The sequence below is a fragment of the Gadus macrocephalus genome, chromosome 8, assembly GCF_031168955.1.
Source record: "Gadus macrocephalus chromosome 8, ASM3116895v1".
In the NCBI taxonomy this organism is placed as follows: Eukaryota; Metazoa; Chordata; class Actinopteri; order Gadiformes; family Gadidae; genus Gadus; species Gadus macrocephalus.
This window is the reverse complement of record NC_082389.1, coordinates 352,027-379,207: the sequence shown is the minus strand read 5'-3', so window position 1 is coordinate 379,207 and position 27,181 is coordinate 352,027. Positions and strand designations below refer to the sequence as shown.

Sequence of the window (27,181 nt, the reverse complement as noted above, 5' to 3'; positions counted from 1 at the left end):
AAACAAATCATTCACAACGATCCCAGATTCCACCACTTGGTATGCCTTGGCCACGCTGTCCACAAAAATAACGACCCCTCCGTTCATCCGGGCCGCGGACTTGATGCTGCTGTGCCCGACAACGTCTGCCACTGCCAGACTGCAGTCCTCCACTGAACACGGGAAGGTGGTGGAGATCTTGAAGCCATGCTTGCGGCTGAGCCCCTCGAAAACCGCCATACTCTCGGCGCACCGACCAGCGGCCGCTGGTCGATCGCGAAAAAACACCCCAAAGTAGCACCAAAAAACACCAAACACCTCGCAAAACCGTCACCCAACCATATATACAACATTTACCGAAAAGAACTATGAAAAAAGTTCGCAAAAACTTCTCAATATCGCTCTCAAACACGCTCCGCTCTGCAAATCACGCACCTTCCGCTCAATCAGAGCGAGAGAGCGAGAGCGAGAGCGAGAGAGAGAGAGAGAGAGAGAGAGAGAGAGAGAGAGAGAGAGAGAGAGAGGGACGAAAGAACAAGTGGACACAATCACTGCCAGCCCACACTAAACTACACTAAGCTTCTTCAGCAGGGCCAAGGCCGGACTCAACGCTTCAGCAGTTCTTTAGGAAACCCTTCAGTCTGGAGGCTCTAGGGATGCATCCTGTGTGAGGGAGGTTCTGGAGCGACTAGAACAGAACCAGCTGTGGTTCTGGAGCTACTAGAACAGAACCAGCTGAGGTTCTGGAGCGACTACAACAGAACCAGCTGAGGTTCTGGAGCGACTAGAACAGAACCAGCTGTGGTTCTGGAGCTACTAGAACAGAACCAGCTGTGGTTCTGGAGCTACTAGAACAGAACCAGCTGAGGTTCTGGAGCTACTAGAACAGAACCAGCTGAGGTTCTGGAGCTACTAGAACAGAACCAGCTGTGGTTCTGGAGCTACTAGAACAGAACCAGCTGAGGTTCTGGAGCTACTAGAAGAGAACCAGCTGAGGTTCTGGAGCGACTAGAACAGAACCAGCTGAGGTTCTGGAGCGACTACAACAGAACCAGCTGTGGTTCTGGAGCTACTAGAACAGAACCAGCTGTGGTTCTGGAGCTACTAGAACAGAACCAGCTGTGGTTCTGGAGCTACTAGAACAGAACCAGCTGAGGTTCTGGAGCTACTAGAAAAGAACCAGCTGAGGTTCTGGAGCGACTAGAACAGAACCAGCTGAGGTTCTGGAGCGACTACAACAGAACCAGCTGTGGTTCTGGAGCTACTAGAACAGAACCAGCTGTGGTTCTGGAGCTACTAGAACAGAACCAGCTGTGGTTCTGGAGCTACTAGAACAGAACCAGCTGAGGTTCTGGAGCTACTAGAAGAGAACCAGCTGAGGTTCTGGAGCGACTAGAACAGAACCAGCTGAGGTTCTGGAGCGACTACAACAGAACCAGCTGTGGTTCTGGAGCTACTAGAACAGAACCAGCTGTGGTTCTGGAGCTACTAGAACAGAACCAGCTGAGGTTCTGGAGCTACTAGAACAGAACCAGCTGAGGTTCTGGAGCTACTAGAACAGAACCAGCTGTGGTTCTGGAGCTACTAGAACAGAACCAGCTGAGGTTCTGGAGCTACTAGAACAGAACCAGCTGAGGTTCTGGGGGCCAGCCTGCGTTCCGGTTCCTTCCCTGCTCAGCTCATTCACGGACAGTGTTGTCATAGCAACAGAGAGATGTTATGAGCTTCAAATAAAGAGTTAAAAAAACCTGTATGCATTATCAGTGTACTGTACTAAACAGCACACTGATAACAGAACATCTATACAGCGACTAGTTTAGGGACCGAGTCCAGAGCAGAACCACTAGCCGTGAAGAGACCCCATCAGTGTTGATCAGGGTCAGACTGGGGGGGGGGGCCACCCTACGGCCCCCGCCGCCCCGCCCCCACCTCCGCCACCTTCATATATTCACCACAAGACATGAATATATGAACATATCTTACCCACAATGCAAACAGGGAGGGAGGGAGGGACTCACCCGCCGCCCCCCAGGGGGAACCCCAGCCGGTACAGGGTGACCACCACCGCCCCCCCCAGGCCGATGTTGTGCTGCAGGGCCACTTGGGCCCCCGGGACCTGCCGCTGCCCCGCCGCCCCGCGCAGCTGCCAGCAGAGCTCAGCACACTGGGCCAGGCCTGGGGGGGGGGGAGAGAGGGGAGAGAGGTCAGCACACTGGGTGGGGGGGGGGGGAGGAGAGAGAGAGGTCAGCACACTGGGGGGGGGAGAGAGGGGAGAGAGGAGAGAGGGGGGGTCAGCACACTGGGCCAGGCCTGGGGGGGGGGAGAGAGGGGAGAGAGGTCAGCACACTGGGGGGGGGGGGAGAGAGAGGGGGGAGAGAGGGGAGAGAGGTCAGCACACTGGGGGGGGGGGGGGGAGAGAGGAGAGAGGGGGGTCAGCACACTGGCCAGGCCTGGGGGGGGGGGGGGGGGGGGGGGGGGAGAGAGGGTCAGCACACTGGGGGGGGGGAGAGAGGGGAGAGAGGGGGTCAGCACACTGGGCCAGGCCTGGGGGGGGGGGGGGGGGGGGAGAGGAGAGGGGGGAGAGGGGGGAGAGGGGGGTCAGCACACTGGGCCAGGCCTGGGGGGGGGGGGGGGGGGGGGGGGAGAGAGGGGTCAGCACACTGGGGGGGGGGGAGAGAGGGGAGAGAGGGGAGAGAGGGGTCAGCACACTGGGCCAGGCTGGGGGGGGGGGGGGGGAGAGTGGGGAGAGAGGGGTCAGCACACTGGGGGGGGGGGGAGAGAGAGGGGGGGAGAGGGTCAGCACACTGGGGGGGGGGGGGAGAGAGAGGGGGGAGAGGGGTCAGCACACTGGGGGGGGGGGGGGGGGGGGGAGAGAGAGGGGGGGGTCAGCACACTGGGCCAGCCTGGGGGGGGGGGGGAGAGAGGGGAGAGAGGGGGTCAGCACACTGGGCCAGGCCTGGGGGGGGGGGGGGGGGGGAGAGAGAGGGGGGGGGTCAGCACACTGGGGGGGGGAGAGAGGGGAGAGAGGGGTCAGCACACTGGGCCAGCCTGGGGGGGGGGGGGGGGGAGACCTTTCAATGGTCTATTATCTCGTTGCGTTGGTAAAGCGTGTTCGCCTCGAGGCGAAACAAACCGCAAATGCACCTTGTTCTGTTTGAGGTGCGGTTATGGAGATATTAGTATGTGTGGTCCCGCTCTGTGATGAGCGTATCGCCCCTCGGCCCTGTGATGAACCCCGGACTACATCCCCTTACAGTACGAGGCCCGCACACGCACACGCACACACACACACACACACACACACACACACACACACACACACACACACACACACACCCCGATGTTGCACAAGAATGCAATTTCACTGAAACAAATTGATTGCTTTGCCAACCTTCCCGCTATTATGGAGGTGCCAAACCACAGCGCTAGCGTCCGCCTAGCTGCGCCGCGATCATCCAAATGCTAATCCCCTGACGCCTTGCTAATTCTCAGTCGGCCATTTCTTGGCGCCCAAATGAACGAGATTTGGTTCTTTACCCTCGACTGGGCGACAGCACGACGCCTAATCTGAGAGCTCCCCCCGACTGGGCGAGGGAGCGGCCGCGTGTTAGCGCTGGAGCTAAGCGCTTTAGCCCAGCGGGTTAATGGGCTAAAGCGCTTGGCCTATTATCCCAATGAGCCAGAGGACTGGCGGGGACTGACTCACTCTCTCTCTCTCTCTCTCTCTCTCTCTCTCTCATCTCTCATTCATCACAGGTGTGCGCGTGTTGCAGTGATTCAACACGCCGGTTATCACAAACAGTTGGAGCCGAGATCTCGTGACAGGATTATAATGAAAGCCATTTCCCACGTCCCCCAATACCAGGTCTCTGGGGTCTCTGGCGTGTGAACGCGTGTCCTCACCACAGAGTTCACAGGGTCAGTTAATCGGCCATGGAAATCCCTACTCACCCCGACGAAGGGGTCAAAGGTCAGCCCATTAGCGCGGCGTTAGGCAGTGTGAGCGAGGATGGGACCGGGGACGACCCGGAATTAGGGAAGGAGGAGGAGGAGGAGGAGGAGCAGGAGGAGGAGGGAGGAGGAGGAGGAGAGAGGAGGAGGAGGAGCGGGAGGAGGAGGAGCAGGAGGAGGAGGAGGGAGGGGGAGGAGGAGGAGGAGGAGGAGGAGAGAGGGGGAGGAGGAGGAGGAGGAGGAGGAGGAGCAGGAGGAGAGAGGGGGAGAGAGGGGGAGAGAGGGGGAGGAGCAGGAGGAGAGAGGGGGAGGAGGAGGAGGAGGAGGAGAGAGGGGGAGGAGGAGGAGGAGGAGGAGCAGGAGGAGGGAGGAGGAGGAAGAGGAGCAGGAGGAGGGAGGAGGAGGAAGGGGAGGAGGAGGAGGAGCAGGAGGAGAGAGGGGGAGGAGGAGGAGGAGGAGTGAGGAGGAGGGAGGAGGAGGAGGGAGGAGGGGGGGAGGAGGAGGAGGAGGAGAGAGGAGGAAGGAGGAGGAGAGAGGAGGAAGGAGGAGGAGGAGGAGGAGGAGAGAGGAGGAAGGAGGAGGAGTATCACAGGGTGATGAAGGGGCTCCTGACAATGCCGCGTCTCCCAGGAGGAGACCTATGTGTGCAGGCGGCCCTGGGGGGTGAAGGAGATGACAGTTTGTTGACGTGGAGGAATTCATTGTAAATGGTCGATTTGTGGAACGAAAAACAGCTAATCCCCTTTAGGTTGTTATTGTTATGTTTCCCAGTTTCCTGTTGGGCTCGGGAACTCTGTCGAGTCAAGATTTTCACTCAGGCTTACAAAAAGGTTTTCATTTAGGCGAGAAGATTTAAATGTTTAGTTTTTGTCATTCTCCGTTGGAGGAATGGAGCGGAGTGAAGACTAGAGCAGTGAGTGACGACGAGAAAGAATGAATCAATGAATCCATTTTTCCAATTATCCTCCCACAAATGAGCCTTTGACGGTGTGTGTGTGTGTGTGTGTGTGTGTGTGTGTGTGTGTGTGTGTGTGTGTGTGTGTGTGTGTGTGTGTGTGTGTGTGTGTGTTGTACTTTGTTTTCCTGGTAAGCTGCGCTGGATGTTTCTAATCGTCAGGAGTCACAGGAGGACCATGGGGCTGCTGGCTCTAATACCTCCAGGGATGATCCCCCAGCCGGCAGCCCAGGCAGAGCTGCCTCTGTGGAGGCCTTTAGAAGAGACGGTGGCGCCCCCTGGTGGACCGCGGGGAAGCCCCACTAATAAAGAGAGCCAAGTCCTAGGGACTTAAAGGGGTGGTTTCATGCTATTTAGACATTTGTGTGAGAATAATAAGGGGTCTTTTTAGCCAACAGGCATTTAACCCTATTCTAGTTGTACCCAAAAATGCAATTATTAACCCCATAAAGCTCCGTCCGCTGTGACGGGGTCCGCTGGTTAGCTTCCCCCCCCCTCTCAGCGTCTCCTTATGGCGCTGTGTACGGCCTCTCCTCTCGTATGGGTCTCAGTGGGGCTTCAGAAAGATCCAACACTTTAATCCACAACTAAGGATGAGTAGACTGCACTCCGAATCGCTGCTTCAGTTTTCAGTCTTTTTCTATGTTGTTTGAGAAGACTTTGGGACACAGCTCATCTATTTGTTACCCTAGAGTAATGTGTAAACACTTCACAACAACTAGTGAACGCACTTCACACCGACCCTGGCAGCAGACGGCCTCGATCAACTACCTTTATGGACTATTGAGCGTTCCCTACTCTTAGTGAACATTGAGCGTTCCCTACTCTTAGTGAACATTGAGCGTTCCCTACTCTTAGTGAACATTGAGCGTTCCCTACTCTTAGTGAACGTTCGGAGGAGGAGGAGGAGGAGGAGGAGGAGGAGGGGGGGGGAGGGGGAGGAGGAGGAGGAGGAGGAGCAGGGGAGGGAGGGAGGAAGAGGAGAGGAGGAGGAGGGGGAGCATTGGGAGGAGGAGGGGGAGGAGGAGGAGGAGGAGGAGGAGGAGGAGGAGGAGGGAGGAGGAGGAGGAGGAGGAGGAGGGCCCTTTCCACAACGACCCGCCCCTCTTTCCACACACTGAAAACGATGGCTTTGATTGGCCGAGTAGCGTGAAGCGCTATGGCCTTATGACGTATGTCTGTCAGCTGGTCGCGCCAGACGTCGATAGCCACGGCGGCTGATAAAACGCTCCTTCAATACATTATTAATTTCTCAAGAAATGAATGTTATGCGTTGCAGCCCAGATAGAACCGTCACCTTGTCTGGATCAGGGCCGGACTCCGCCATTCAGTGACCTGAGGGGGCTAGGCGTACCTGTGGCTAGCTGAGGTTAGCTGTGGCTAGCTGTGAGGAGGCTAGTTGTACCTGTGGCTAGCTGAGGTTAGCTGTGGCTAGCTGTGAGGAGGCTAGTTGTGCCTGTGGCTAGCTGTGAGGGGGCTAGTTGTACCTGTGGCTAGCTAAGGTTAGCTGTGGCTAGCTGTGAGGAGGCTAGTTGTGCCTGTGGCTAGCTGTGAGGAGGCTAGTTGTACCTGTGGCTAGCTGAGGTTAGCTGTGAGGGGGCTAGTTGTAACTGTGGCTAGCTGAGGTTAGCTGTGGCTAGCTGTGAGGAGGCTAGTTGTGCCTGTGGCTAGCTGTGAGGAGGCTAGTTGTGCCTGTGGCTAGCTGTGAGGAGGCTAGTTGTGCCTGTGGCTAGCTGTGAGGAGGCTAGTTGTACCTGTGGCTAGCTGAGGTTAGCTGTGAGGGGGCTAGTTGTAACTGTGGCTAGCTGAGGTTAGCTGTGGCTAGCTGTGAGGAGGCTAGTTGTGCCTGTGGCTAGCTGTGAGGAGGCTAGTTGTGCCTGTGGCTAGCTGTGAGGAGGCTAGTTGTGCCTGTGGCTAGCTGTGAGGAGGCTAGTTGTACCTGTGGCTAGCTGAGGTTAGCTGTGGCTAGCTGTGAGGAGGATAGTTGTAACTGTGGCTAGCTGAGGTTAGCTGTGGCTAGCTGTGAGGGGGCTAGTTGTACCTGTGGCTAGCTGTGAGGGGGCTAGTTGTACCTGTGGCTAGCTGTGAGGAGGCTAGTTGTACCTGTGGCTAGCTAAGGTTAGCTGTGAGGGGGCTAGTTGTGCCTGTGGCTACCTGTGGCTAGCTGTGAGGGGGTTAGTTGTACCTGTGGCTAGCTAAGGTTAGCTGTGGCTAGCTGTGAGGGGGCTAGTTGTACCTGTGGCTAGCTAAGGTTAGCTGTGGCTAGCTGTGAGGGGGCTAGTTGTACCTGTGGCTAGCTGTGAGGGGGCTAGTTGTACCTGTGGCTAGCTAAGGTTAGCTGTGGCTAGCTGTGAAGGGGCTAGTTGTACCTGTGGCTAGCTAAGGTTAGCTGTGGCTAGCTGTGAGGGGGCTAGTTGTACCTGTGGCGCCCAGGGGGTGTCCCTTGGAGATGAGGCCGCCGCTGGGGTTCACCACATACTTCCCCCCGTAGGTGTTGTCCCCCCGGTCAATCAGCTCCCCCGCTTTACCTGGGGGGGGGGGGGGGGGGGGGAAGGAAGGCAAAGAAGTCAGTAAGGAAGTCGAAAAATGAAGAAATAGACAAAAAAGGAATACCCCTCGACCTCCATGTTGTTCCTATGGCTCTAATGACCCGTCCCCTGTGTTTGGCCTTCCATGTGTATAGGCCAGCCCCTTCACAGAGCTGTAGCTCCTCCTTCCATGTGTATAGGCCAGCCCCTTCACAGAGCTGTAGCTCCTCCTTCCATGTGTATAGGCCAGCCCCTTCACAGAGCTGTAGCTCCTCCTTCCATGTATGTAGGCCAGCCCCTTCACAGAGCTGTAGCTCCTCCTTCCATGTATGTAGGCCAGCCCCTTCACAGAGCTGTAGCTCCTCCTTCCATGTATGTAGGCCAGCCCCTTTACAGAGCTGTAGCTCCTCCTTCCATGTATGTAGGCCAGCCCCTTCACAGAGCTGTAGCTCCTCCTTCCATGTATGTAGGCCAGCCCCTTCACAGAGCTGTAGCTCCTCCTTCCATGTATGTAGGCCAGCCCCTTCACAGGACCTTCGCTGGACCTCCTTCTTCATGCCCATTATGTTGACTTTATCTGTTTAACGTCAACTGACTTTTCATTGTTATTGTGTTCTCTAGTACTTCAGCCTGTGAGGCACTTTGTAGGTTTGTTGATAAATATAAACAAACAATATTTATAGAAGTGATACACAAACAAAGCTTTAATGACTTATTTACTATGTCAATTGTATATAGGCAAATAGTTCACCAATACAGTCTATACATAACAAGCGGCAGCGTGGACGTTGCGTCAGCGTGGAGCCGTCGTTAAGCCCTCAGCCCAAACTGCCTGTTGGTTGTTATGTTAGTGTTGTTGATCCTCAGCAGCCGAACAGCAGCCCAGCCGTGGGCTGCTGGGCCACATGTTGGTGTGTGTACAGCCTCAGAGCCCTGGAGCGGTGGAGGTAAACACCAGGCGACCGCCCGCTGGGGCCAGAGCCCCCCAGGACGGGGGCGACGCCTGTCGGCCCCCTGACCCCCCCACCTCAGATCACAGATGCATGCTGGGAGACTGACCCTCTGCGCAGAGCCCCAGGGCCTCGTAGGTGATCAGCTCGTTGGCCGAGAAGCAGTCGTGGAGCTCCACCACGTCCACGTCGCCGGGCTGCAGCCCCGCCGCCGCGAACACCCTCCGCGCGGCCAGCTGGGTCATGTCGTAGCCCACCTGAGGACGGCAGCGGGCCCCGCGTTAGTGGGAGAGGGGGTCTAGTGGTGGGAGAGGGGCCCCTCATCACCACGGGGGTCTAGTGGTGGGAGAGGGGCCCCTCCTCACCCAGGGGGTCTATTGGTGGGAGAGGGGCCCCTCCTCACCCCGGGGGTCTATCGTGGGGGGCTCACCATCTTGATGCAGCTGTCCTCAGTGAAGGTGCTGGCCAGGTCCGTCACCATCTCCTGGGCCACGATCTCCACCGCCTGGCGCTCCAGCCCGTGGCGCCGGACGAAGGCCTCGCTCGCCAGCACCGCCGCCCCCGCACCGTCCGACGTGGGGCTGGGCCGACGGGCAGAGGGTTAGTCAGGACCGCGGGTTAGTCAGGACCGGTTAGTCAGGACCGCGGGTTAGTCAGGACCGCGGGTTAGTCAGGACCGCGGTTAGTCAGGACCGCGGTTAGTCAGGACCGCGGGTTAGTCAGGACCGGGGGTTAGTCAGGACCGCGGGTTAGTCAGGACCGCGGTTAGTCAGGACCGGGGGTTAGTCAGGGCCGCGGGTTAGTCAGGACCGCGGGTTAGTCAGGACCGCGGGTTAGTCAGGGCCGCGGGTTAGTCAGGACCGCGGGTTAGTCAGGACCGGTTAGTCAGGACCGCGGGTTAGTCAGGACCGCGGGTTAGTCAGGACCGCGGGTTAGTCAGGACCGGGGGTTAGTCAGGACCGCGGGTTAGTCAGGACCGCGGTTAGTCAGGACCGGGGGTTAGTCAGGGCCGCGGGTTAGTCAGGACCGCGGGTTAGTCAGGACCGGGGGTTAGTCAGGACCGCGGGTTAGTCAGGGCCGCGGGTTAGTCAGGACCGCGGGTTAGTCAGGGCCGCGGGTTAGTCAGGACCGCGGGTTAGTCAGGACCGCGGGTTAGTCAGGACCGGGGGTTAGTCAGGGCCGCGGGTTAGTCAGGACCGCGGGTTAGTCAGGTTATGGTGTCGGTAGGTGCATGGCTCACCAGCACTGCAGCAGTGTGAGGAACTCAAACACCTTCCTGGAGTTGATGACCTGATCCAGACTGTACTCGTCCTGGAACTGGGAATAGCTACGCACAGTGCGCACACGCACACACGCACACACACACACACACACACACACACACACACACACACACACACACACACACACACACACACACACACACACACACACACACACACGTTCAAATAGATACTAATGCTCCTGTGTCACAGAGGTGACTGCAGTACTGTATATGGGGAGGAGAGCTGACTCTTCGCCTTACGGGTTGTTGGTTGAATGCTTGTGGTTCTTCCATGCAATTTTGGCAAAGTGCTCTGGTTTCGTACCTTCAAGTAAAAATAAAAGGATGTCATCCCACATTAACTCACAACTACGATTGAATAACAAACAGAGAACTGACAACAAAAGCGCTTCTGCTAAAGTCCCCCAAACCACAGCCAGAGGTGGTACCTCCTGTGAGGAAGCTCGTCCTTCATGCCGGTTCTCGCGGTTATGGAGCTCACCGTGTTTCTCCATGTGCTCCCGCCCGGCGTTGCCAAACATCTGGGCGGCGGCGGGGGCGGGCACCATGCCGTAGCGGTTGATCATCACCTCCATGTGGCGGTCCATGGGGTTGGTCCGGTCCATGTACTGGGCGGCAGAGGGGGGGGGCATGAGGGGAGCTGCACCGTGGACCCCGGCTCAAGGACGCAACGAGCGCTTTCTGTTCGTTCACCAGAAACCGATTTACAAACAAGTGGAGGAGGTTGGCACGCCCAGTCTGGCGTTTTAGTGGAGCCGGGGAAAGGCCGATGTGTAATGTGTGGTTTGAACCAGCCCGAGGCGGTCGGCTCTAGACATGGGCATGAGAGAAGCCATGAACTGAAACACGGAAAACACCATTTTAGTGTAGATGGAAAATGTATGTTGGTTTTAAATGTGGTTTTCTATTTAGCAGGCGGGGTGTGGATATGGCCACAGCCACAGGTCAAGAGATTGGGGGTAGATTAAGAAGGCCGGCAGGATGAGCATTGATGCACTCAGTGTATGTATTGTAAGTGCTTTCGGATAAAATACTATACTATGCTGATTATTAATGAGTGTATGAGTACTCTAATCGGAACCCCTCAAAGGGTCCCAAAGCGAAGATCTTCCCACCGTATCAGTCATAAAGGTACTTCTAGAACCAGGGGTACTCATGTTTGGAAGGAGCAGATGTTGGTTAGATACCTTGGACGTCAGAGAGCCCCTCTCCATCTTCTCAAAGCCGAGAGCCAGCGCACATTCCACCAGTCCTGAGAGAGACGGGGAGTTTGATTCATGTTTGGAGACAAGCAGCGGTAAACAACGAACCACCAAACCACTAAAACCACGCGTCTGGCTCCGAGTACAGAGCCGGACGGCGGCGGCGGCGGCGGCGGCGGCACTCGCCTCCCTGCACCAGCTGGCGGGCCATGAAGAGCGCCGTGGACCCCGTGGAGCAGTTGTTGTTCACGTTCAGGATGGGGATGCCCGACAGGCCCAGGCCGTGGTAGATGGCCCTCTGACCGCAGGTGGAGTCCCCTGGAGAGAGGGGGCACTGAGCTGAACCAAAGAGCGACCTGGGGGTTGTCACGGGGCGCAGGACGGGGCGCAGGACGGGGCGCAGAGTCAGAGGCTCAAGAACCAAGACAAGGGGGAAGATAGGAGGAGGGGGCACTTATTTGTTTCTAGATTTAACGATTATTTCCAACACACGTTGGATCAATTATTGGTGATTTATGAAAGTAATATATGTGAAAAATGAAATGTAAATACAGTTATACAGAATAAGAAAAGGTCCCATTGAGTTTTGAAGTGACTTGATTAATAGTGATGGAATATTAATAAGCAGTGTCTTAAGTTAACACCTGCAAACAGCAAATGGGCGAACAATTTGACAATTTTCCAGGTCTAAATAATTCATATTAATGCAATTTCTTGGCCCGTAGTCTTTCTATTATGGCAGCTAAAATAACAAAAAAGTTAACTTTGGACCCTGGAAATTAGTGGCGAGTAGACAAGAGTTTAGATACATGAGTAATGATATCACACCACATTCCAGTTACTTGTAGGCTTACCATAGACATAGCCTACACACGCCTGCTCAATGGCAGAATACGGAACGCCAGCATCTGCCAGGGCCTTTTGTCCTGGTTAGAACGACACAAATACTTTAGTTTGCATACTACTGTCATATGTACTTGTATGTACTGTATAAAAAGGCATATTCATTCATAAACGTATTGTGCCTGAATTGAGTGTGGCAAAGGGCACCTGCTTCCTTGGCCATATCAGGGTAGTCAAAGTCCTCTCTGGATCCCGGCTTCTCGAACTACAAGGTACACATATAATTATTCCTTTGAGTGTGTCACTCCTTATTCCCATCATGTTGCAGTATCAGAATGTTTTGTCCTGCTGTCATTGTGTCAATGGTAATAAGCTCATCTTAGTACGCCTACATAACACAATAAAATAACTGGAAAAAATTAAAAAATCATGCTTTTCAAATAAGAAAATCGTAATGGAAGGAAGATTTTAATCTATTTCATACTAATTCAAAGATTCGTCGAACTCCTGGGTTTTGACATGCTTAGTTAGTTATTAATAATTAATTAATTTCACTTAAGAGGTGAGAACATCTCGTAGGCCTATTTATGTTTTCCAAAGCAACCACGGGTGAAACTAAAATAAAAGTTTGTCTTCAGTAGAAGGACGTGTTGTCGTTTAGTATCTGTAACTGTAACTATAACTGCTTAGTAATAAGTAAATAGGGTGATGGCGACCCTTCACACAGTTCCGATACGCGTTTACAATCAGCCTTGAACTTAGAAACCTTGCGAGACCATCTCACTAACAAGTCCACTTTTGTGCTATACATATATAACTCGTCTGCAATACCGACATAAAAAGTTAAAAAACAGTAATGTAAATTGAAAAACAATTGCAAGAAAAAAGTGCCAGTATAGATTTGTACAAGTAAAACAGACAACTTTTACCCGATATGTTGTGCTACACTTTAGTAACTTCACAGATCAACACATTACCCATACCTTTGTCATTCCTACGCCAATGACAAAAACTCTGTTCTTCTTTTGCTGAGCCATGATTGATCTTCGGATAATGTGATATGTAGGTAGTGAAGAGGAGAGGCGCAACATCGGTAGTGGTGACAGCGGATTGCAGCCTTCCAGTCAGCTACCTTTGCTCACAGATATCCCACAATGCACTGCCCTTCCATGTAAACAAATGGAGAACTGCGCAGTATTAGTGCGCAGGGAGACATGCGATATGAGTGAATACTAGCTTGATGTCGCAACCCGGTATCACGCGATTGCGTGCCCCTGCGCACGAACTTTAATCTATTGAAGCGTGTTCCAGAGCACGATAGTCCGACTTTTTGCGTGTTACACAGAACGAAATGTAAACCAATGCATTCTGAATGGGAGTGTTCTAAGACAATTAATGTGCTCCACAAAACGGTACGAGAGAGAGAGAAAGAGAGAGAGGGAGGGACAGAGAGAGAGCGAGAGAGGCTTCAGAAAGGGTGTGCGCAGATAGTAGGCTACAGTGCACCCTAGTTATATATATTGCCTATATATATGTATAGGCTATATATATATAATTAGGCTAGGTTAATTGTATTAACCAGTTCATTTCTCTCTTGTGAAAGTCACCAAAAGTCAAAGTCAAGTTAAACGCAAGGTCACAGGCTAACAGTGGAGCTGTGTTGGGAACCAGCAGCCAAGAGCTTCCATGGAAACTTTCTACCCATGTTGAATAGATTTAGTTGGCAGTTCCTTTTCTGCCCATTCTTTTTTTAAACTTGTGGAAGCACTTTGCAGCGCTGGGAGACACCATTTCTAACGGCAATGGAGCTAGATTCTAAAAATATCAAAAGATGCCCAAAGCAAATACCTTTAACCCATAGTTGTTTTATCAAATTAAAAAATTTCAGAGTTTCATTGACCACAAATTTAGCAGAAATATTTTGCATACAAATCTTTAAATAGTTTAACCACATTAAGAGAAATACATTTGTTAATTTTTTTTATTAGTGAAGCCACAAGTTTTGCACATTATCCAAACAGAATACCTGAAATGTTGATATTTCAGCCCTTTCGGGTTAAAACAAGAGAAAAGGACAATCTAACAAGAGTGAAAAGTTGTGGGATAGGTGACCTATAGTTCAAAGATGTCCCTGGTCAGGTAGACTAAATAAAAGTGTATTCCCAATTGCTCCAGGACATTCGTGTAAATTACTTGTGAGCTCTCCCTCAAGCCTAGAGAGACATCAGTGTTGAACCACCAACTGAAAGAGGGTATTTGCCATTAGTATGAGTGACAACATTTCATGGCTATTAATTTAGTTCATTATATTTAGCCGATTTGAATAGACTTCTCTAGCAGGGGAGGCTGTCAAAGAACTAAATATGGAGCAACTACAAAAAGTAAATTTGCAGCATGACCAAATTATACAAAAAGTATAGGAACTGTTCTAGCAGATATGTTTTAGAAGTCTCTTTTGATAGGCAGGGAATAATTGTCTTTGTCACCCTGTAGTCATGCCATCAAATCTGTTGGGCAAAGTACCGCTACTGATTAATCCAGTAGACTCACCAGTCAAGTCCCCCTAGTTAGAAAATGGAATAAACCCAGTTAGTCATGTTAATTATTCTGTTGTTACAAATGAAGACTAATACTTTCCACATATTGCGATCCAAGTTACTGGCTGCAGTCTTGGATTTTATAGTTCTATATGAATAGATTCAATTTACTAAACTATTAATCATGCTTCAGAAGAAGCAACCTTTCTTGGATGGCAGATCTACCACAAGCCTCCATTGCCACAACCTCCAGATGGCTTACGACCTACGGCAACTCCTCGACTACTGCAAGCCAACAAATTGGCTCTTGCACACCAGACACGCATTTTGCTTTATTTTAGGTTTTCAAGCATCTTAAAATACACAAATCATCGCTCCAATACACAAGTCAGCTAATGGCCTACAAGGAAATGCTGAAGCTAGTGTTAGTGATGGCGATAGAAATGGACAAGCTTGCATGTATAAATATGCAACTAGAATTGCAAGGTTCACAGCCCAGTTGCATAAGTGGTAACAACCGTTGGATTGTAAGCAAGATTGTAAGCAAAAAATTCCCACAAACTAGTCAACATGGTCAATTGAAAGCCTGTACAAAACGACCCTGGAATAGTCAAATGCAGCTTTACTGCAGATGAATTAAGCCAAATTGCATAAACATCTAATGGTAAACAGTATACAAATGCAATCAAGGTTGCACTCACACTAGGCCAGTGGCCTGGCCACGGTAGGCTCTTGTACATACGCCATCACGTCGCTAGCATCCAAACAATTCTACCAAACCTTAACCAACTAGTGAAAAATGGAACAAAACTTTAGCACACACCCAGTGACTAATCACCTTGTCCAGGGGTGTTCCAACGTGCTTTACCAGAGGGCCTTGTGGACTTAAAGTAAGCCACACATTTGACAGAGACAGCACGGAATGACGTTAAACTAAGCTAATCTAAAGGTTACTAGTGCTAGTGCAATTACATGAGCATTTTTCACAATATTTGTACTCCAATGCTACGTAAAGCAGGCTTCTTCAGAAACCCGTAGCCTGCTACATTGAAGGGCAACTGTAACAAATCCTGTCCAAGACCGAAAGATGGCTCTGGAAGCCACTACGGCCCACGCAGCAGATTACTGCGTGGACCGTGGTGGCTTCCAGATCAACCCTTCGGTGGACCATTCATACACATGTATTCCGAGGATGTTTTGAAGACACTGGAGTCCCATGGCACTAGATTCCTTTGAAGACTAAGTTGGTATGGGGGGGCCCAAAGGGGGCCCCCCCATAGATCTTGTCAGTCATCTAACACCTGTTAAGAAAAACACACACATCACAAGATACAAATCAGCAAAGCTAGGTTAACAAACAGCGGCGACATGCATGGCAAGGTGCAAAGAGCAGGGATACTGATGGCTTGTGTCTGAGAAGACAGCCCAAAAACGTCAACATTTAATAAAGGAAAATAACTTTTACTCACTGCGGTGGTCTGTTTCGAAGTACCATGTTGGTAGCAATATTTGTCTGGGCTGTTCAGTCAAATGCCCACAAAAAAAAACACACGCAACAACGCATACTTTCAGTTTGTATAAAGTGACAATAGTGATCTGCAATCTAGATCGAAAACTTCCAACCCTCACTAAACTCAACCTCGATTGACACAGGCCGATGCGAAAAGTAAACCAAACCCATGTGTTCACCTTTAATATAGGGGTGCGTGACAGGTGATCTCAATTAAGAGCTAATCAGAAAGAACACACTGGAAGCCTGCGTGGCAGACCTGCACAGGTGCACCTCATCAGCTGACAAGCCTCTCAGCTCCGCCCACTGGCTACCTGTAGCAGGTAGGCAAACACAGAGGACCCAGCAGACGAAGGAGAGAGAGAGCAGTCACAGCTGTCACATCTGTTGCCTGAAGATTCTTTGTTTGTCTCCAACAAAACCTTCCAAAGATGAATCATTGGCTCATCCCAGAAGTGTCAAATTACTTTTGTGTGTCAAAACGGGCAGGGTGGTCGTGGACTCCTGAAAAATACCATGGTTGTTTTGTATGTAGAATAAAATGCCTAAAAAAAAGGGAAGACTTTCACAATGCAGGATTCTGGGAATGCAGTGATGGAATCCTGATAACACCTGTTCCCTAATAAATGGGCTCAAGATTCTGAGTCTGCCTGCAAGAGGTTGTGTGTGTGTATGTGTGTGGTTGGATATCCATCCTGAATTTATATTTCGTTTCACTTCATAATTCATCCTGAATTGCTGAAAAATTTTCAGAAGTCATCATGGATTCAGTTATTAACTTAATACAATACAAATATAAATACATATTAAAAGTCAAAAAAGTTTTGTTTTTTATTTGTTTGTATTTATTCAAACTGGGATTCCCATTCATGCTGCTTAGTGGTGGCTTTTTAACGGTTAAATCTGATTGAACCAGTGAAAGCCCAGTTCGTTCTGTTGAATCCACGAAATCCAATCCAATTGTGCCGCAAACTTCAAGATCCCGTCTCAGAACGAGTCCCGGTTGACAGAAAGCAGCGTGTGAATATCTCGCTTCGCTGATCAGCCTCCCCCTCGCACTCCACTTGTCACTTGATCGGGTTGTTTTGTTTCAACGCTTGGTGAACTGATGGGTGACCTCGTAGACGCCCACCGACTCAGCCGCTTCCTCGTCGTAGTCCGTCCAGTCCTAAAAGGTTTGATAGCCAACAAATGAGACGCCACGACTAACCCACCAACGGGGAGCAGCCGCGCTCAGCTGCAGCGAGTGTAAATAGGCCTGCACATCAACCTGAAGGTCTGTAAACTAGGTACATTAAAGTAGTCCTACACATTGATTGAATATCTGTTTACGATGCATACTCAACTACAGCTAATCATCCATATGAAGATATGTAAACCACGGTTACTAAAGTATTCCTACCTATCAATTAGAATGAATCGCCCTTAAAATCAATACAGTGTCTCTTTATCTGCAAAAAGAATAGCTTCCACAAAACTGCATTTACCTTCTCTTGTAGATTAATCTCAGGAAACTTGGTCCCAGACTCAGCTCCTTCTGCCGCAAAACCAGCCTAGAAGGGATTGAAGTCCAGCAGAACATCATTACACCGCCCTCTGCAGGACGCTGGGACCATCGACACACAGCCCTCTGCAGGACGCTGGGACCATCGTCACACAGCCCTCTGCAGGACGCTGGGACCATCGACACACACAGCCCTCTGCAGGACGCTGGGACCATCACTACACAGCCCTCTGCAGGACGCTGGGACCATTGTCACACAGCCCTCTGCAGGACGCTGGGACCATCGTCACACAGCACTCTGCAGGACGCTGGGACCAGAAGCTGATCTCGTGGTTAAACCACCCACCTTGGTGTTAAGAATATTGCATGTAGATAATTGCAATAGCATAACGTCACTTTGGTATATTAATTCATCTTAATTCATTAACAGATTTGAGGGTTTATAAACTATGATTTTGTACGGATAAAGCAGGTTTATAATATATAGGACTTCTGAAGGCCCATGGTTAAAACAACAGAACTGTTTTTTCTTAACATAATTCCAGCGGTGGGTCTCACTTGTGGTTGGAAGTCTACCGGTTCCAGTCCTCGACACTCGAACTGCACCATGGTCTTAAAGGTCTCGCTGTCCTCCATCTTCACATCGGAGACGAGAGGAGAAAGAAGCAACAAAGCAGCACTCTGAGACGTCAAACTCATTACTGGAAAGCATGATGTGGTTTTGCGACGGTACACCAAAATGTGTGTGTGTGTGTGTGTGTGTGTGTGTGTGTGTGTGCATTGCTTATGTGTGCTGACTGTTTTCCATTTTAAACTCATTAAAATGCTCTCATGCCGTTAAAATAATAAAAAGTGAGGGACGTGCAAAAGGGGACAACTTGGACTCACATTGTAAGGAGTGATCGTATCCCCGAGAATATCTGTGAACACAAATGGTGATAGGACTATATAAGATGAGGCCGATGTTGGATATTATATAATGCATCATATATTTAGAACAGCTACACAACCACAGCAGGAGATGGTAATAGGCCTACCTCGAGAGGGGTGGTAATAGGCCTACCTATGGAGGAGGTGGTAATAGGCCTACCTATGGAGGGGTGGTAATAGGCCTACCTATGGAGGAGGTGGTAATAGGCCTACCTATGGAGGAGGTGGTAATAGGCCTACCTATGGAGGAGGTGGTAATAGGCCTACCTATAGAGGGGTGGTAATAGGCCTACCTCGAGAGGGGTGGTAATAGGCCTACCTCGAGAGGGGTGGTAATAGGCCTACCTATGGAGGAGGTGGTAATAGGCCTACCTATGGAGGAGGTGGTAATAGGCCTACCTATGGAGGAGGTGGTAATAGGCCTACCTATGGAGGAGGTGGTAATAGGCCTACCTATAGAGGGGTGGTAATAGGCCTACCTATAGAGGGGTGGTAATAGGCCTACCTATGGAGGTGGTAATAGGCCTACCTATAGAGGGGTGGTAATAGGCCTACCTATAGAGGAGGTGGTAATAGGCCTACCTATGGAGGAGGTGGTGATAGGCCTACCTATGGAGGGGTGGTAATAGGCCTACCTATGGAGGAGGTGGTAATAGGCCTACCTATGGAGGAGGTGGTGATAGGCCTACCTATGGAGGAGGTGGTGATAGGCCTACCTATGGAGGTGGTAATAGGCCTACCTATGGAGGAGGTGGTAATAGGCCTACCTATGGAGGAGGTGGTGATAGGCCTACCTATGGAGGAGGTGGTGATAGGCCTACCTATGGAGGAGGTGGTGATAGGCCTACCTATGGAGGAGGTGGTGATAGGCCTACCTATGGAGGAGGTGGTAATAGGCCTACCTATAGAGGGGTGGTAATAGGCCTACCTATGGAGGAGGTGGTAATAGGCCTACCTATAGAGGAGGTGGTAATAGGCCTACCTATGGAGGAGGTGGTAATAGGCCTACCTATAGAGGGGTGGTAATAGGCCTACCTATGGAGGAGTGGTAATAGGCCTACCTATGGAGGAGTGGTAATAGGCCTACCTATGGAGGAGGTGGTAATAGGCCTACCTATAGAGGGGTGGTAATAGGCCTACCTATGGAGGAGGTGGTAATAGGCCTACCTATGGAGGAGGTGGTGATAGGCCTACCTATGGAGGAGGTGGTGATAGGCCTACCTATGGAGGAGGTGGTGATAGGCCTACCTATGGAGGAGGTGGTGATAGGCCTACCTATGGAGGAGGTGGTAATAGGCCTACCTATGGAGTTCTCCCTGGAGCAGAGTTTACACTTTTGAACCATACTGGCACTGCCCCTCCCACCCTTTAGGGGCGTACTTTCCTATACAAACAAATGCATCCATAATTATGATTATTATTCTGATCATTATTTTCAGTCATTCTCAGTTACATCAGGCATGTTCATGTTTAAATGGCTTACTACTTCATTACATTTAGCCCAGTTGTGGCAGCTTTTTGTTCACTACATGTTTGTATCAGTACATGAAGGCATTGCATATTGCGGGAATATTGGTAAATAGATATTGAAATAGTTTTTGGTTTGTGACTTTGTGTCCTGAGACTAGAACAGTTTATTACAGGGTAAACCTATGCTAAATGTTACATCACAGAAACCAATACGATAAGACTTACCATAAGGCTTATGTACTGCCATTTATCTGGAATTTCTCCGCAGCTTCCACATTTCAGCTATATGGATATCAAGTCATTATCAAGGGCATGGGGGTGAAAAAACATAAACTATTACCATTCAGTAAGTAGAAGGAGTTCAGTATGTAGGCGACTGACGACGTGTAATGTAAACACATTGTAAGCATGTGGCTATTTGCAGGTCATGGCTAACATCACAGCCTTGGTTATGTGTTACTCATTGTTTAATCAAGCATCGTTGAAGTCCGAAAGGGGGCATTATATACATAATATATATGCCTGGAAAGTTAATAAAAAAATGTGAATCAGCACACCATCGTGCCCTACCTTCAGAAACCATCGGAAGTCCTCTCCCTCTGGCCTAACGTTGGTGACATTCTCCAACGTAGCTTTGAACTGCAAACCAAATTTCTGGAAAAATCAAAACAAGACTCTTGTTTTCCATTCATTTATTCAAAACCATGTTTCTGATTCCATAAGCGCACTGTCAACATACATACCACCATTTTGAAACCTTCCTTGAGAAGCGTACGTATGTGCATTGGTGAATAGGCTTTTACCGCAGTCGATAGCGCCCTGCGGTGGCCATAGTTGGAACAATAAATTGAGTGAAATGGCTAGCAGATAATATGCTCTATGATCAAAACCTCGACCGTTTAAATATCATGAAAGTAATTTCACAAAACATAGGTTTGCAACAGTTTATTGACCATTAAGCAATACACAAGAGCATCCTTTGTTATAAATCGTGGCTCCTCCATATCATCTTTAAAGTCATTCTCTACAAATTCTTCAAGTATAAATACTCATTCACTCCGCAATTGTATTATAAAGAAATACAGCACACAGCATATAAAACAAAAACAGAACTGTATCTGTTGTGGAAACGTACATGCAAACCTGAGGCAAATGAAGCAGCTATGCTCCCTTATAGTATTTTATGGGCAATGGCCCAAAGGTTTGTGTAATTGGTATTGCTTCAACTGTGTCCTCACCTGGCCAGTGCAACCTTCTCTGCATTTAAACTGGCAGTGTGATCCTGAGCGTGGTGTCAGCTGTATCAGAGCTAAGAGTTTAATCACAGTAAAAAAAAAAAAATGTTGGGAATATTACAAAGCACCAATGAATACATAATTGTAACCCTTTTTCTCTCAATGAACCTGCCGACGTTGGGCAGGATGTGCGGATACCACACACGCACACACACACTCATATATAGGAATACCGGTATGGAGAGAACACACCCCACACATGTCATTCAACTACAGAACGAAACACACTCCACTGCAATTTATAATACTCATGTTGGAATTGTATGATAGCGGCGGTTTAAGCCGGAATGGTATGCTAATTTCCCATGTGGAAAGCTTTTAATTACCATGCAGTGTGTGTGCGTGTATGCTGGCCGTTTTATGCACTTTAGAAAGATCACACCCTTGTGCCAAAGACTTGGTGTCAGAGTACATCAAAAACAACAGACCGTGAAGTCAAAAAACACTAGACAGGAATACACCAAAAACGGAGATTGTCCAATAAAAAAAAAAGCATGAAATAATTTAAGCGCAGTGAAATTCATCGGCCAAGACCCATCTCCCAGAGACCGTTTAAATGCAATAGCGTCTCTCCTCCACCAGGAGGAGCTTCAAGTTTCAACAGACATAATGGGAGGAAAGTGTTACCCTGGTTTTATTTGTCATCTGAATAATAATTCCATAGAGCAGCAGGGTACACTGAAAACCAAAGGCAGGACGGTAGGGGCGGATCCTACTTATAAACAAATGGTCTCTTCGCAAAACAGAAACAAAAGACGGCAAAGAGACAAAACATCGATCCCGATATTCTGAATTGAATCAAACCATTACAATAACACCAATGAGTACTCGTTATCGTCCTCATTATAATAAAGGCAATTCTTGCAATTATTTTTGCATTGCTTTCGTTCCGTTATCATCTCTCACGCTCCTTCTTAAATACATTGATGTGGATAAGTATTATTTACAGAAGTGGCCCCTACCCACACAAAAACTCTCGCGGGAACACACACACGCACACCCCTCTCCCCGGAGAGAGGCGTGGCTCCGTCAATGAGGCCGGCTGCTGGACTCCGAGGTCCGTCGTTGCCGCGGCGGCGCGTGGCCGTTGGTGCAGCCGTTGTGGCGTTTGGTCAGACCGCCGTTCAGAATGTCTTGGATGTGCTGGACGATCAGGTTGATGGCCACTGAGGGGGGGGGGGGGGGGGAGAGAGAGAGAGAGAGAGAGAGATGAAGAAGCATTTACCAACCGTTACCCACGATCGATACAAGCAGAAACGATTCGTCGTTATGCCGGCTACGCGGTTAATGATGTCGGTGAAAAGGACCGCACCGTTTGATTCTGATCACCTTGTTGTTGACATCCCAAATAAAATAAAAAGGTTGAGAACCACACTGTGGGGGGGTTGTCCAGCATTGGTCCACATTAGCACAAGCAAAAAATATCTTTTTACTAGAGATAACGCTATCCGTTGCAGAAGGCCCGCAATGGCTAATCTGATTCAGGCGTTGCTGACCGCACGAGTAAAGCCACCCCGAACGCGGCCGAAGAACACGGGAAACGTCTTTAAGTTCAACTGAGGCTCGGGCCGTAAGGGACAGACGAGAATCAATGGGAACAATTAAAACGTTCCCCTACACCATAATATGTATATTATGGCATTATAATGTATATAAGTACAATGCTTTTTTTATAAGGTGAATTTAACTGTGGCCTTACCAAGGTTGTCCGCTCCTCGTGGGATTATCACATCTGCATACTTCTTGGTCTTAAGAAAAAAGAAAAAAAAAACACCAAGCATTGAATCCTCAAGTAAAAGCTCTTCCCTACCACGGTATGGGGAACTGCATACGACTAAAAGAGAACTAAATCAACACAACTCACTGGCAAGCAGAATTCTTCGAAGGCCGGTTTTACGAAGGTTATGTACTGAGACAGGACTTGCTCCAGGTCCCGGCCCCGTTCAGAGATGTCCCTCAACACTACAGGACACGGACATGGTACAGGACAGGTTAGCAGAATACAGGACAGGACATGGTACAGGACAGAGGTTAGCAGAATACAGGACAGGCCATGGTACAGGACAGAGGTTAGCAGAATACACGACCAGGACAGAGATCGCAGAATACCAAGAATTCCACGCCAACGTTAGATTTCCTCTGTTTCAGACCGTCTGGGACTTCCCACCCAGCCCAAATAACAAACGCATCAGAATAAGAGGCCCACCTCTCCGGGACAGCCTGGTGTCGGCGTCCGTGTCGACGAACAGCTTCATCTGGAACAGGTCGCGGATCTCCTGGGAGTAGAACATCAGAATGCCCTCAAACAGAACCACGTCGGCTGGGTACACCGTGATGAACTCGTCCTTCCTGCAAAACGCCCAGAGGGAAAACCAACCTTGAGGTGGGTTTATGGCTTTAAGCACTTTAAGCACTCTCCCGCTTTACATAAGGTTAAATTAATCTTGAGCTCAACCCTGGTTCTGGGAACAGGAACCAGACAGACAGGGCGTCGGCAGCCATAACTAAACCAGCTGTGGTGAAGGCGCCGGCGCTCAGACCTGGAGCTGCCGCGCTAGGTGCCCACCTGGAATGTTGGACGAAGTCGTAGACGGGGATCTGGACCGTCTTCCCCTGCAGGATCTGCTTCAGCGTGGTCAGCACCAGCTCGTTGTCAAAGGCGTCTGGGGACCGGGAAACAGACCGCTGGTTAGTGGGACTCCTCTGGTGACCGGGACCAGGCATTCAGAAAGACGGCGGCTAGCATACGGCAGTCCTAACTGCCGTATGACTGCGGGGGACACGTGGGCCGGCTGCACGGCCTGACCCACGCGGCAGGTTCACACGCACGCCAGCCGCCCCACAAGCCCACATAGGGGTAATTGAGGAATCCCTGGCGAAAGTGACAGCTGCTGGGTTTGGTTTCCCGACCTGAAGAGAGTAGCTGCCACTGCGAGAGGCCTGCTGACTCAGAGCGGCTGGGAACGGGAAGAGGAGGGAGACGGGGCGGGGCGAAGAACCACACCAAACATGGAGCAGGTGGCCTCAGGCCAGAACGTGCCGGGTGGTGAGGGGGGTGGTGAGGGGGGTGTATTGACAGCGTGGTGGGCAGTCCAGGACTATTCAGGAGGGGTACTCAATACCACTTCCAAATAAGGCATGGCCTAGCTCAATAGACACAGCCTTTAAGATTCACTTATTTAAACAGTTGATCTGCTCCCAGCCATTCCCTTTCCTTTGGGCAATGGTGCAATCCCCCCTAGTGTTAATACCGCCCGGCTGTAGCAGAGACATTCGCCTCATGAGTTCATTCTCAACTGGCCCAGATCCCTCTCTAAAGTAGGACTGTTGGGAAGCTCGTCCCATTGTGTCCCGTGGTGTCCCTCAGAATGGGATGGATTTCATCAGGTAACCGTTCCTGGAGTTCTGGTAAGGGTTACGCCCGTGTTGGCTGGGTAAGATGTCCTGCCTATACCACTCGGTAGCGTCCCTTCCTGCTATCCAGCTGCAACCTTTGAGAAGTTGAAAACACTAAATGAGGTCAAGCTGTGATGTTGAGATAGGAGCGATAGGCCCATTGAGCATCTACTGCTGCAGACCTGGACTGTTGAACCCCGGACGGAAACAGCTCACCTTATCAGAAACAAGGCGGTGCTGCACAGAGAGAGAGAGAAGCCGCCCCAACCCAAACCTTTGGGGGGGGGGGGGGGGGGGGGGAGGGGGTCGGAGGCCTCACAAGCAGCTGGAGGTGTGGCTACCTGGGTGATCGAAGTTGAACTGCCCTTTCAGAGCCTTGGCCTTCTGCTCGGGGGTGAGGACGCGGTAGAAGCTGTCCTGGCTGAGAATGGCCACCTGCCGCTGGTGGTGGTCGATCTTGTCCTGGCCCAGAAGCTCCATGATCTTCTCACACACCGACGACTGCAGGGCCACACGGCAGAAACAGACGTTAGAGAAGGCCCCTGGGTTTATATAGAAGCATTCAGAAGGACGTGTTTAAACAAAATGTACATTTACCAGAGATGGAGAGATTGCATGATGCACTAGAGATCGGACACAAGACAAACCCATGTTATTTATTTTGGCCGACGGTCAAGCTAGGCGCAACGTGTCATCCCTCCTCTTCTCCAACCCTCTATAAATGCACATTTGATTTAAAATGTCTAAATAAAGGAGGACCTGAAGCCCCATAGGTAAAGGTGTGTGGCCGGACTGTGTGGTTGGCCCGGCTGGGGGATCAGAATGTGACCTCAGTGACCTCTCCCTCCCACACAGCCCAGCCCGTGCTGACAGCACACTCTGCAGTAGAGCCTCTATGGAGCTTTTGTGTTCATGAACGGAGGCTCATTGGACCTGGACAGCCTGTCTGGGGCCCGGTGGAAGGGCGCTGTCAGCGTGTGGCTCTCGCCAGGCTGAAGGAAGTCAGACTACCGTGTCTTAATGCTAGATGTTGCACATAAGGTGAGCCAAGGGCCTGGGATCATTACTTTACTCAAACATAATTTTGTCTTTTAAAAGCTTATCAAACAGATGTTTAACACCGATACTAAAGCGAGACTGCCCCACAATCAATTCACAATGGATTTAAGTCAACAGGGTTTTCTTTGTCAAATGTTGCCGTGTGGCCATCCTACTTGACACGCTGATGTTATCACCACGTCCTGCTCACTACCCCTTCCTGCTGTCTTATATACTCCAAGCTAGATGTTAAACGATGCCTCTTCATACAAACTACACCGTTACATCGGAGGCCTGGGTTAAACGAACCGCTGACCAACACACCGCCCCCGGCTACTGCCGGTCGTTTCATAACGGGTGGGACCGTGGGGGCCCCTTCGATGGGTCTTTCATTGACAACATTGGCCGTGCGCCAAGGGCTAGGGGGAAATCTGGGTCAAAGTTCCGGGACGAGAATAATAACACAGACGGGAAACAAGGGCGATGAATCTTTCGAACCAGACGTGTTGGGTGGCCGGTCAAGTTTAAGCGATAACGCGCCTTTCGGTAAAGTGTTTCATAACCTTTTCGCGTGAGTCATAAACCCACAATACACGCACGAATTTTTTTGGGAAAAGATCTCCGCCCGACCTATCGACGCCTTTGTTTGTGTACGTCATGGGATGGAGGCGAGCGGTAGGAAGTGACTAAGTGCGGGGGGGCTCGATTCCTACTTGTTAGTCCACTTCCCATCCGTTAATAGTCAGACATAAATATGAATTTTATCTTTGTATTTTCATAAAGAAAATGGAAATGGATTGTGAGACAATAACCGACATGTTGCTTAAATAGATGTCATAATTACAGAATTGAAACGTGTCGTTCGGCCAGGTGCGCGGTGTTAACAAAAGCCCCGTTGAGATTCATCACAACTCGACAGCCACCGGGCTCCCGGTCCGGCCGGTCACCTCGGATGACCTCGTGGACCGCACGTTTTCAGAGGGCAAGAACCCCAATGTACATATTATTATTATTTATTTTTAATATCAGCTATTCTTCAGGGTCGCCATGGACAAAGGGGTTGCTTACAAACAAAATGCAGTGCAGCACAGCGAGCTAGCGAGCTAACCAGCTAACGGCAGCGGCGGACGGACTTCTTTGTCTCGGCATACCAGCACCACGGATGATCGGTGTGATGGAATCTCAGTAGTGATTAAAAAAAAAAAAAAAGATCCGAGTGGGACGGTCCGAAAATAAAGTAACCCCTTACCAAATGATCACAGGAAGCCAAAACAAAACGAGTATATCAATATTTGCGAAATGTTTAAAAAGGATTTGACCAAAGATGAGTAGTAGGGTAGTTGTGCGGGCTGGTCGGTGGGTCGCGCTGTTGAGCAGACCTCCTCACTGCGTTAACGTGGAGGGTTGGAGCCACGCGGTCCATGAGCTCACCACTAGTCGCCCGTCTCCGAACCCCTTCAAACTCCACACACACAATGACAGTTGGTAATCATTAACAAAAGAGAGGGAGATGGTCCCAACCTTGCCGCTGGCAGTGCCTCCAGACACACCGATGAGGAACGGTTGGCGAGCGACATTATTGTTCTCGCCTCGGTCCCTCAGCTGTGTTTCACTGTCCCCGGCCATTCTTGCAATGCGCTCGCTGTCGCGTGGGGTCGGGAATCACTATTCCTAGGCTCCTCCCATTCCACCTACATTTCTGTTTAACGTGCATGTTTTTTAATTCGTGTAATTTTTTTTGCTATCATTTTTGTTTTATGTAGATACATAAATCCCACCCGCATTGACGGTTCATCGAATGAACGTTT

At 50.3% G+C, this 27,181-nt stretch overlaps 3 protein-coding genes and 4 long non-coding RNA genes across 8 annotated transcripts in view; 1 reads left to right on the top strand and 6 right to left on the bottom strand.

The window, feature by feature from the left end:
• Window positions 1-880, bottom strand: part of LOC132462370 (uncharacterized) — a 2,589-nt gene extending 1,709 nt beyond the window's left edge. Inside the window, exon 1 of the long non-coding RNA XR_009526824.1 lies at window positions 1-880. This exon is cut by the window's left edge and continues 464 nt beyond it. This is a non-coding gene — a long non-coding RNA (uncharacterized LOC132462370).
• The window catches only part of scp2a (sterol carrier protein 2a), a 19,855-nt gene extending 6,986 nt beyond the window's left edge, over window positions 1-12,869 (bottom strand). Inside the window, exons 1-12 of the mRNA XM_060057849.1 lie at window positions 12,677-12,869; window positions 11,901-11,958; window positions 11,705-11,776; window positions 11,037-11,168; window positions 10,836-10,900; window positions 10,130-10,256; window positions 9,889-9,952; window positions 9,604-9,690; window positions 8,794-8,944; window positions 8,473-8,620; window positions 7,306-7,413; window positions 1,998-2,154 (exon numbers count right to left, since the gene is read on the bottom strand). Coding sequence (XP_059913832.1) covers window positions 1,998-2,154; window positions 7,306-7,413; window positions 8,473-8,620; window positions 8,794-8,944; window positions 9,604-9,690; window positions 9,889-9,952; window positions 10,130-10,256; window positions 10,836-10,900; window positions 11,037-11,168; window positions 11,705-11,776; window positions 11,901-11,958; window positions 12,677-12,784 — 1,277 coding nt within the window. The 5' untranslated portion in view covers window positions 12,785-12,869. The remainder of the gene's footprint in view (window positions 1-1,997; window positions 2,155-7,305; window positions 7,414-8,472; window positions 8,621-8,793; window positions 8,945-9,603; window positions 9,691-9,888; window positions 9,953-10,129; window positions 10,257-10,835; window positions 10,901-11,036; window positions 11,169-11,704; window positions 11,777-11,900; window positions 11,959-12,676) is intronic.
• LOC132462367 (uncharacterized) lies at window positions 5,924-7,286 on the bottom strand. The gene is made up of 3 exons (XR_009526820.1): window positions 7,040-7,286; window positions 6,927-6,988; window positions 5,924-6,269 (listed from the first exon to the last, which is right to left on the bottom strand). It is a non-coding gene; the product is annotated as an uncharacterized LOC132462367 (long non-coding RNA).
• Window positions 6,629-7,389, top strand: LOC132462368 (uncharacterized). Of its 2 annotated transcripts, none has more exons than XR_009526821.1 (4): window positions 6,629-6,654; window positions 6,891-7,003; window positions 7,086-7,218; window positions 7,270-7,389. It is a non-coding gene; the product is annotated as an uncharacterized LOC132462368 (long non-coding RNA). The 2 variants fall into 2 exon arrangements; XR_009526822.1 differs by having other exon boundaries at window positions 7,137-7,218; window positions 7,270-7,388.
• Window positions 12,870-16,546: 3,677 nt separating the features above from the next.
• czib (CXXC motif containing zinc binding protein) lies at window positions 16,547-20,455 on the bottom strand. The gene is made up of 8 exons (XM_060057862.1): window positions 20,388-20,455; window positions 20,215-20,298; window positions 19,870-19,926; window positions 19,477-19,558; window positions 18,133-18,164; window positions 17,803-17,880; window positions 17,228-17,293; window positions 16,547-16,908 (listed from the first exon to the last, which is right to left on the bottom strand). Exons 1-8 carry the CDS (start codon window positions 20,427-20,429, stop codon window positions 16,831-16,833), a joined length of 519 nt encoding a protein of 172 aa, XP_059913845.1. The 5' UTR covers window positions 20,430-20,455; the 3' UTR covers window positions 16,547-16,830.
• On the bottom strand, window positions 18,162-19,102 carry LOC132462369 (uncharacterized). Its single transcript, XR_009526823.1, has 3 exons — window positions 19,077-19,102; window positions 18,628-18,679; window positions 18,162-18,281 (listed from the first exon to the last, which is right to left on the bottom strand). It is a non-coding gene; the product is annotated as an uncharacterized LOC132462369 (long non-coding RNA).
• A 1,100-nt stretch (window positions 20,456-21,555) lies between the features above and the next one.
• Window positions 21,556-27,050, bottom strand: uck2b (uridine-cytidine kinase 2b). Its single transcript, XM_060057860.1, has 7 exons — window positions 26,895-27,050; window positions 24,677-24,836; window positions 23,506-23,602; window positions 23,146-23,288; window positions 22,804-22,901; window positions 22,639-22,687; window positions 21,556-22,105 (listed from the first exon to the last, which is right to left on the bottom strand). The coding sequence occupies exons 1-7, from the start codon at window positions 26,997-26,999 to the stop codon at window positions 21,969-21,971; spliced, it is 789 nt and encodes a 262-aa protein (XP_059913843.1). The 5' UTR covers window positions 27,000-27,050; the 3' UTR covers window positions 21,556-21,968.
• Between the last annotated feature and the right edge of the window lie 131 nt (window positions 27,051-27,181).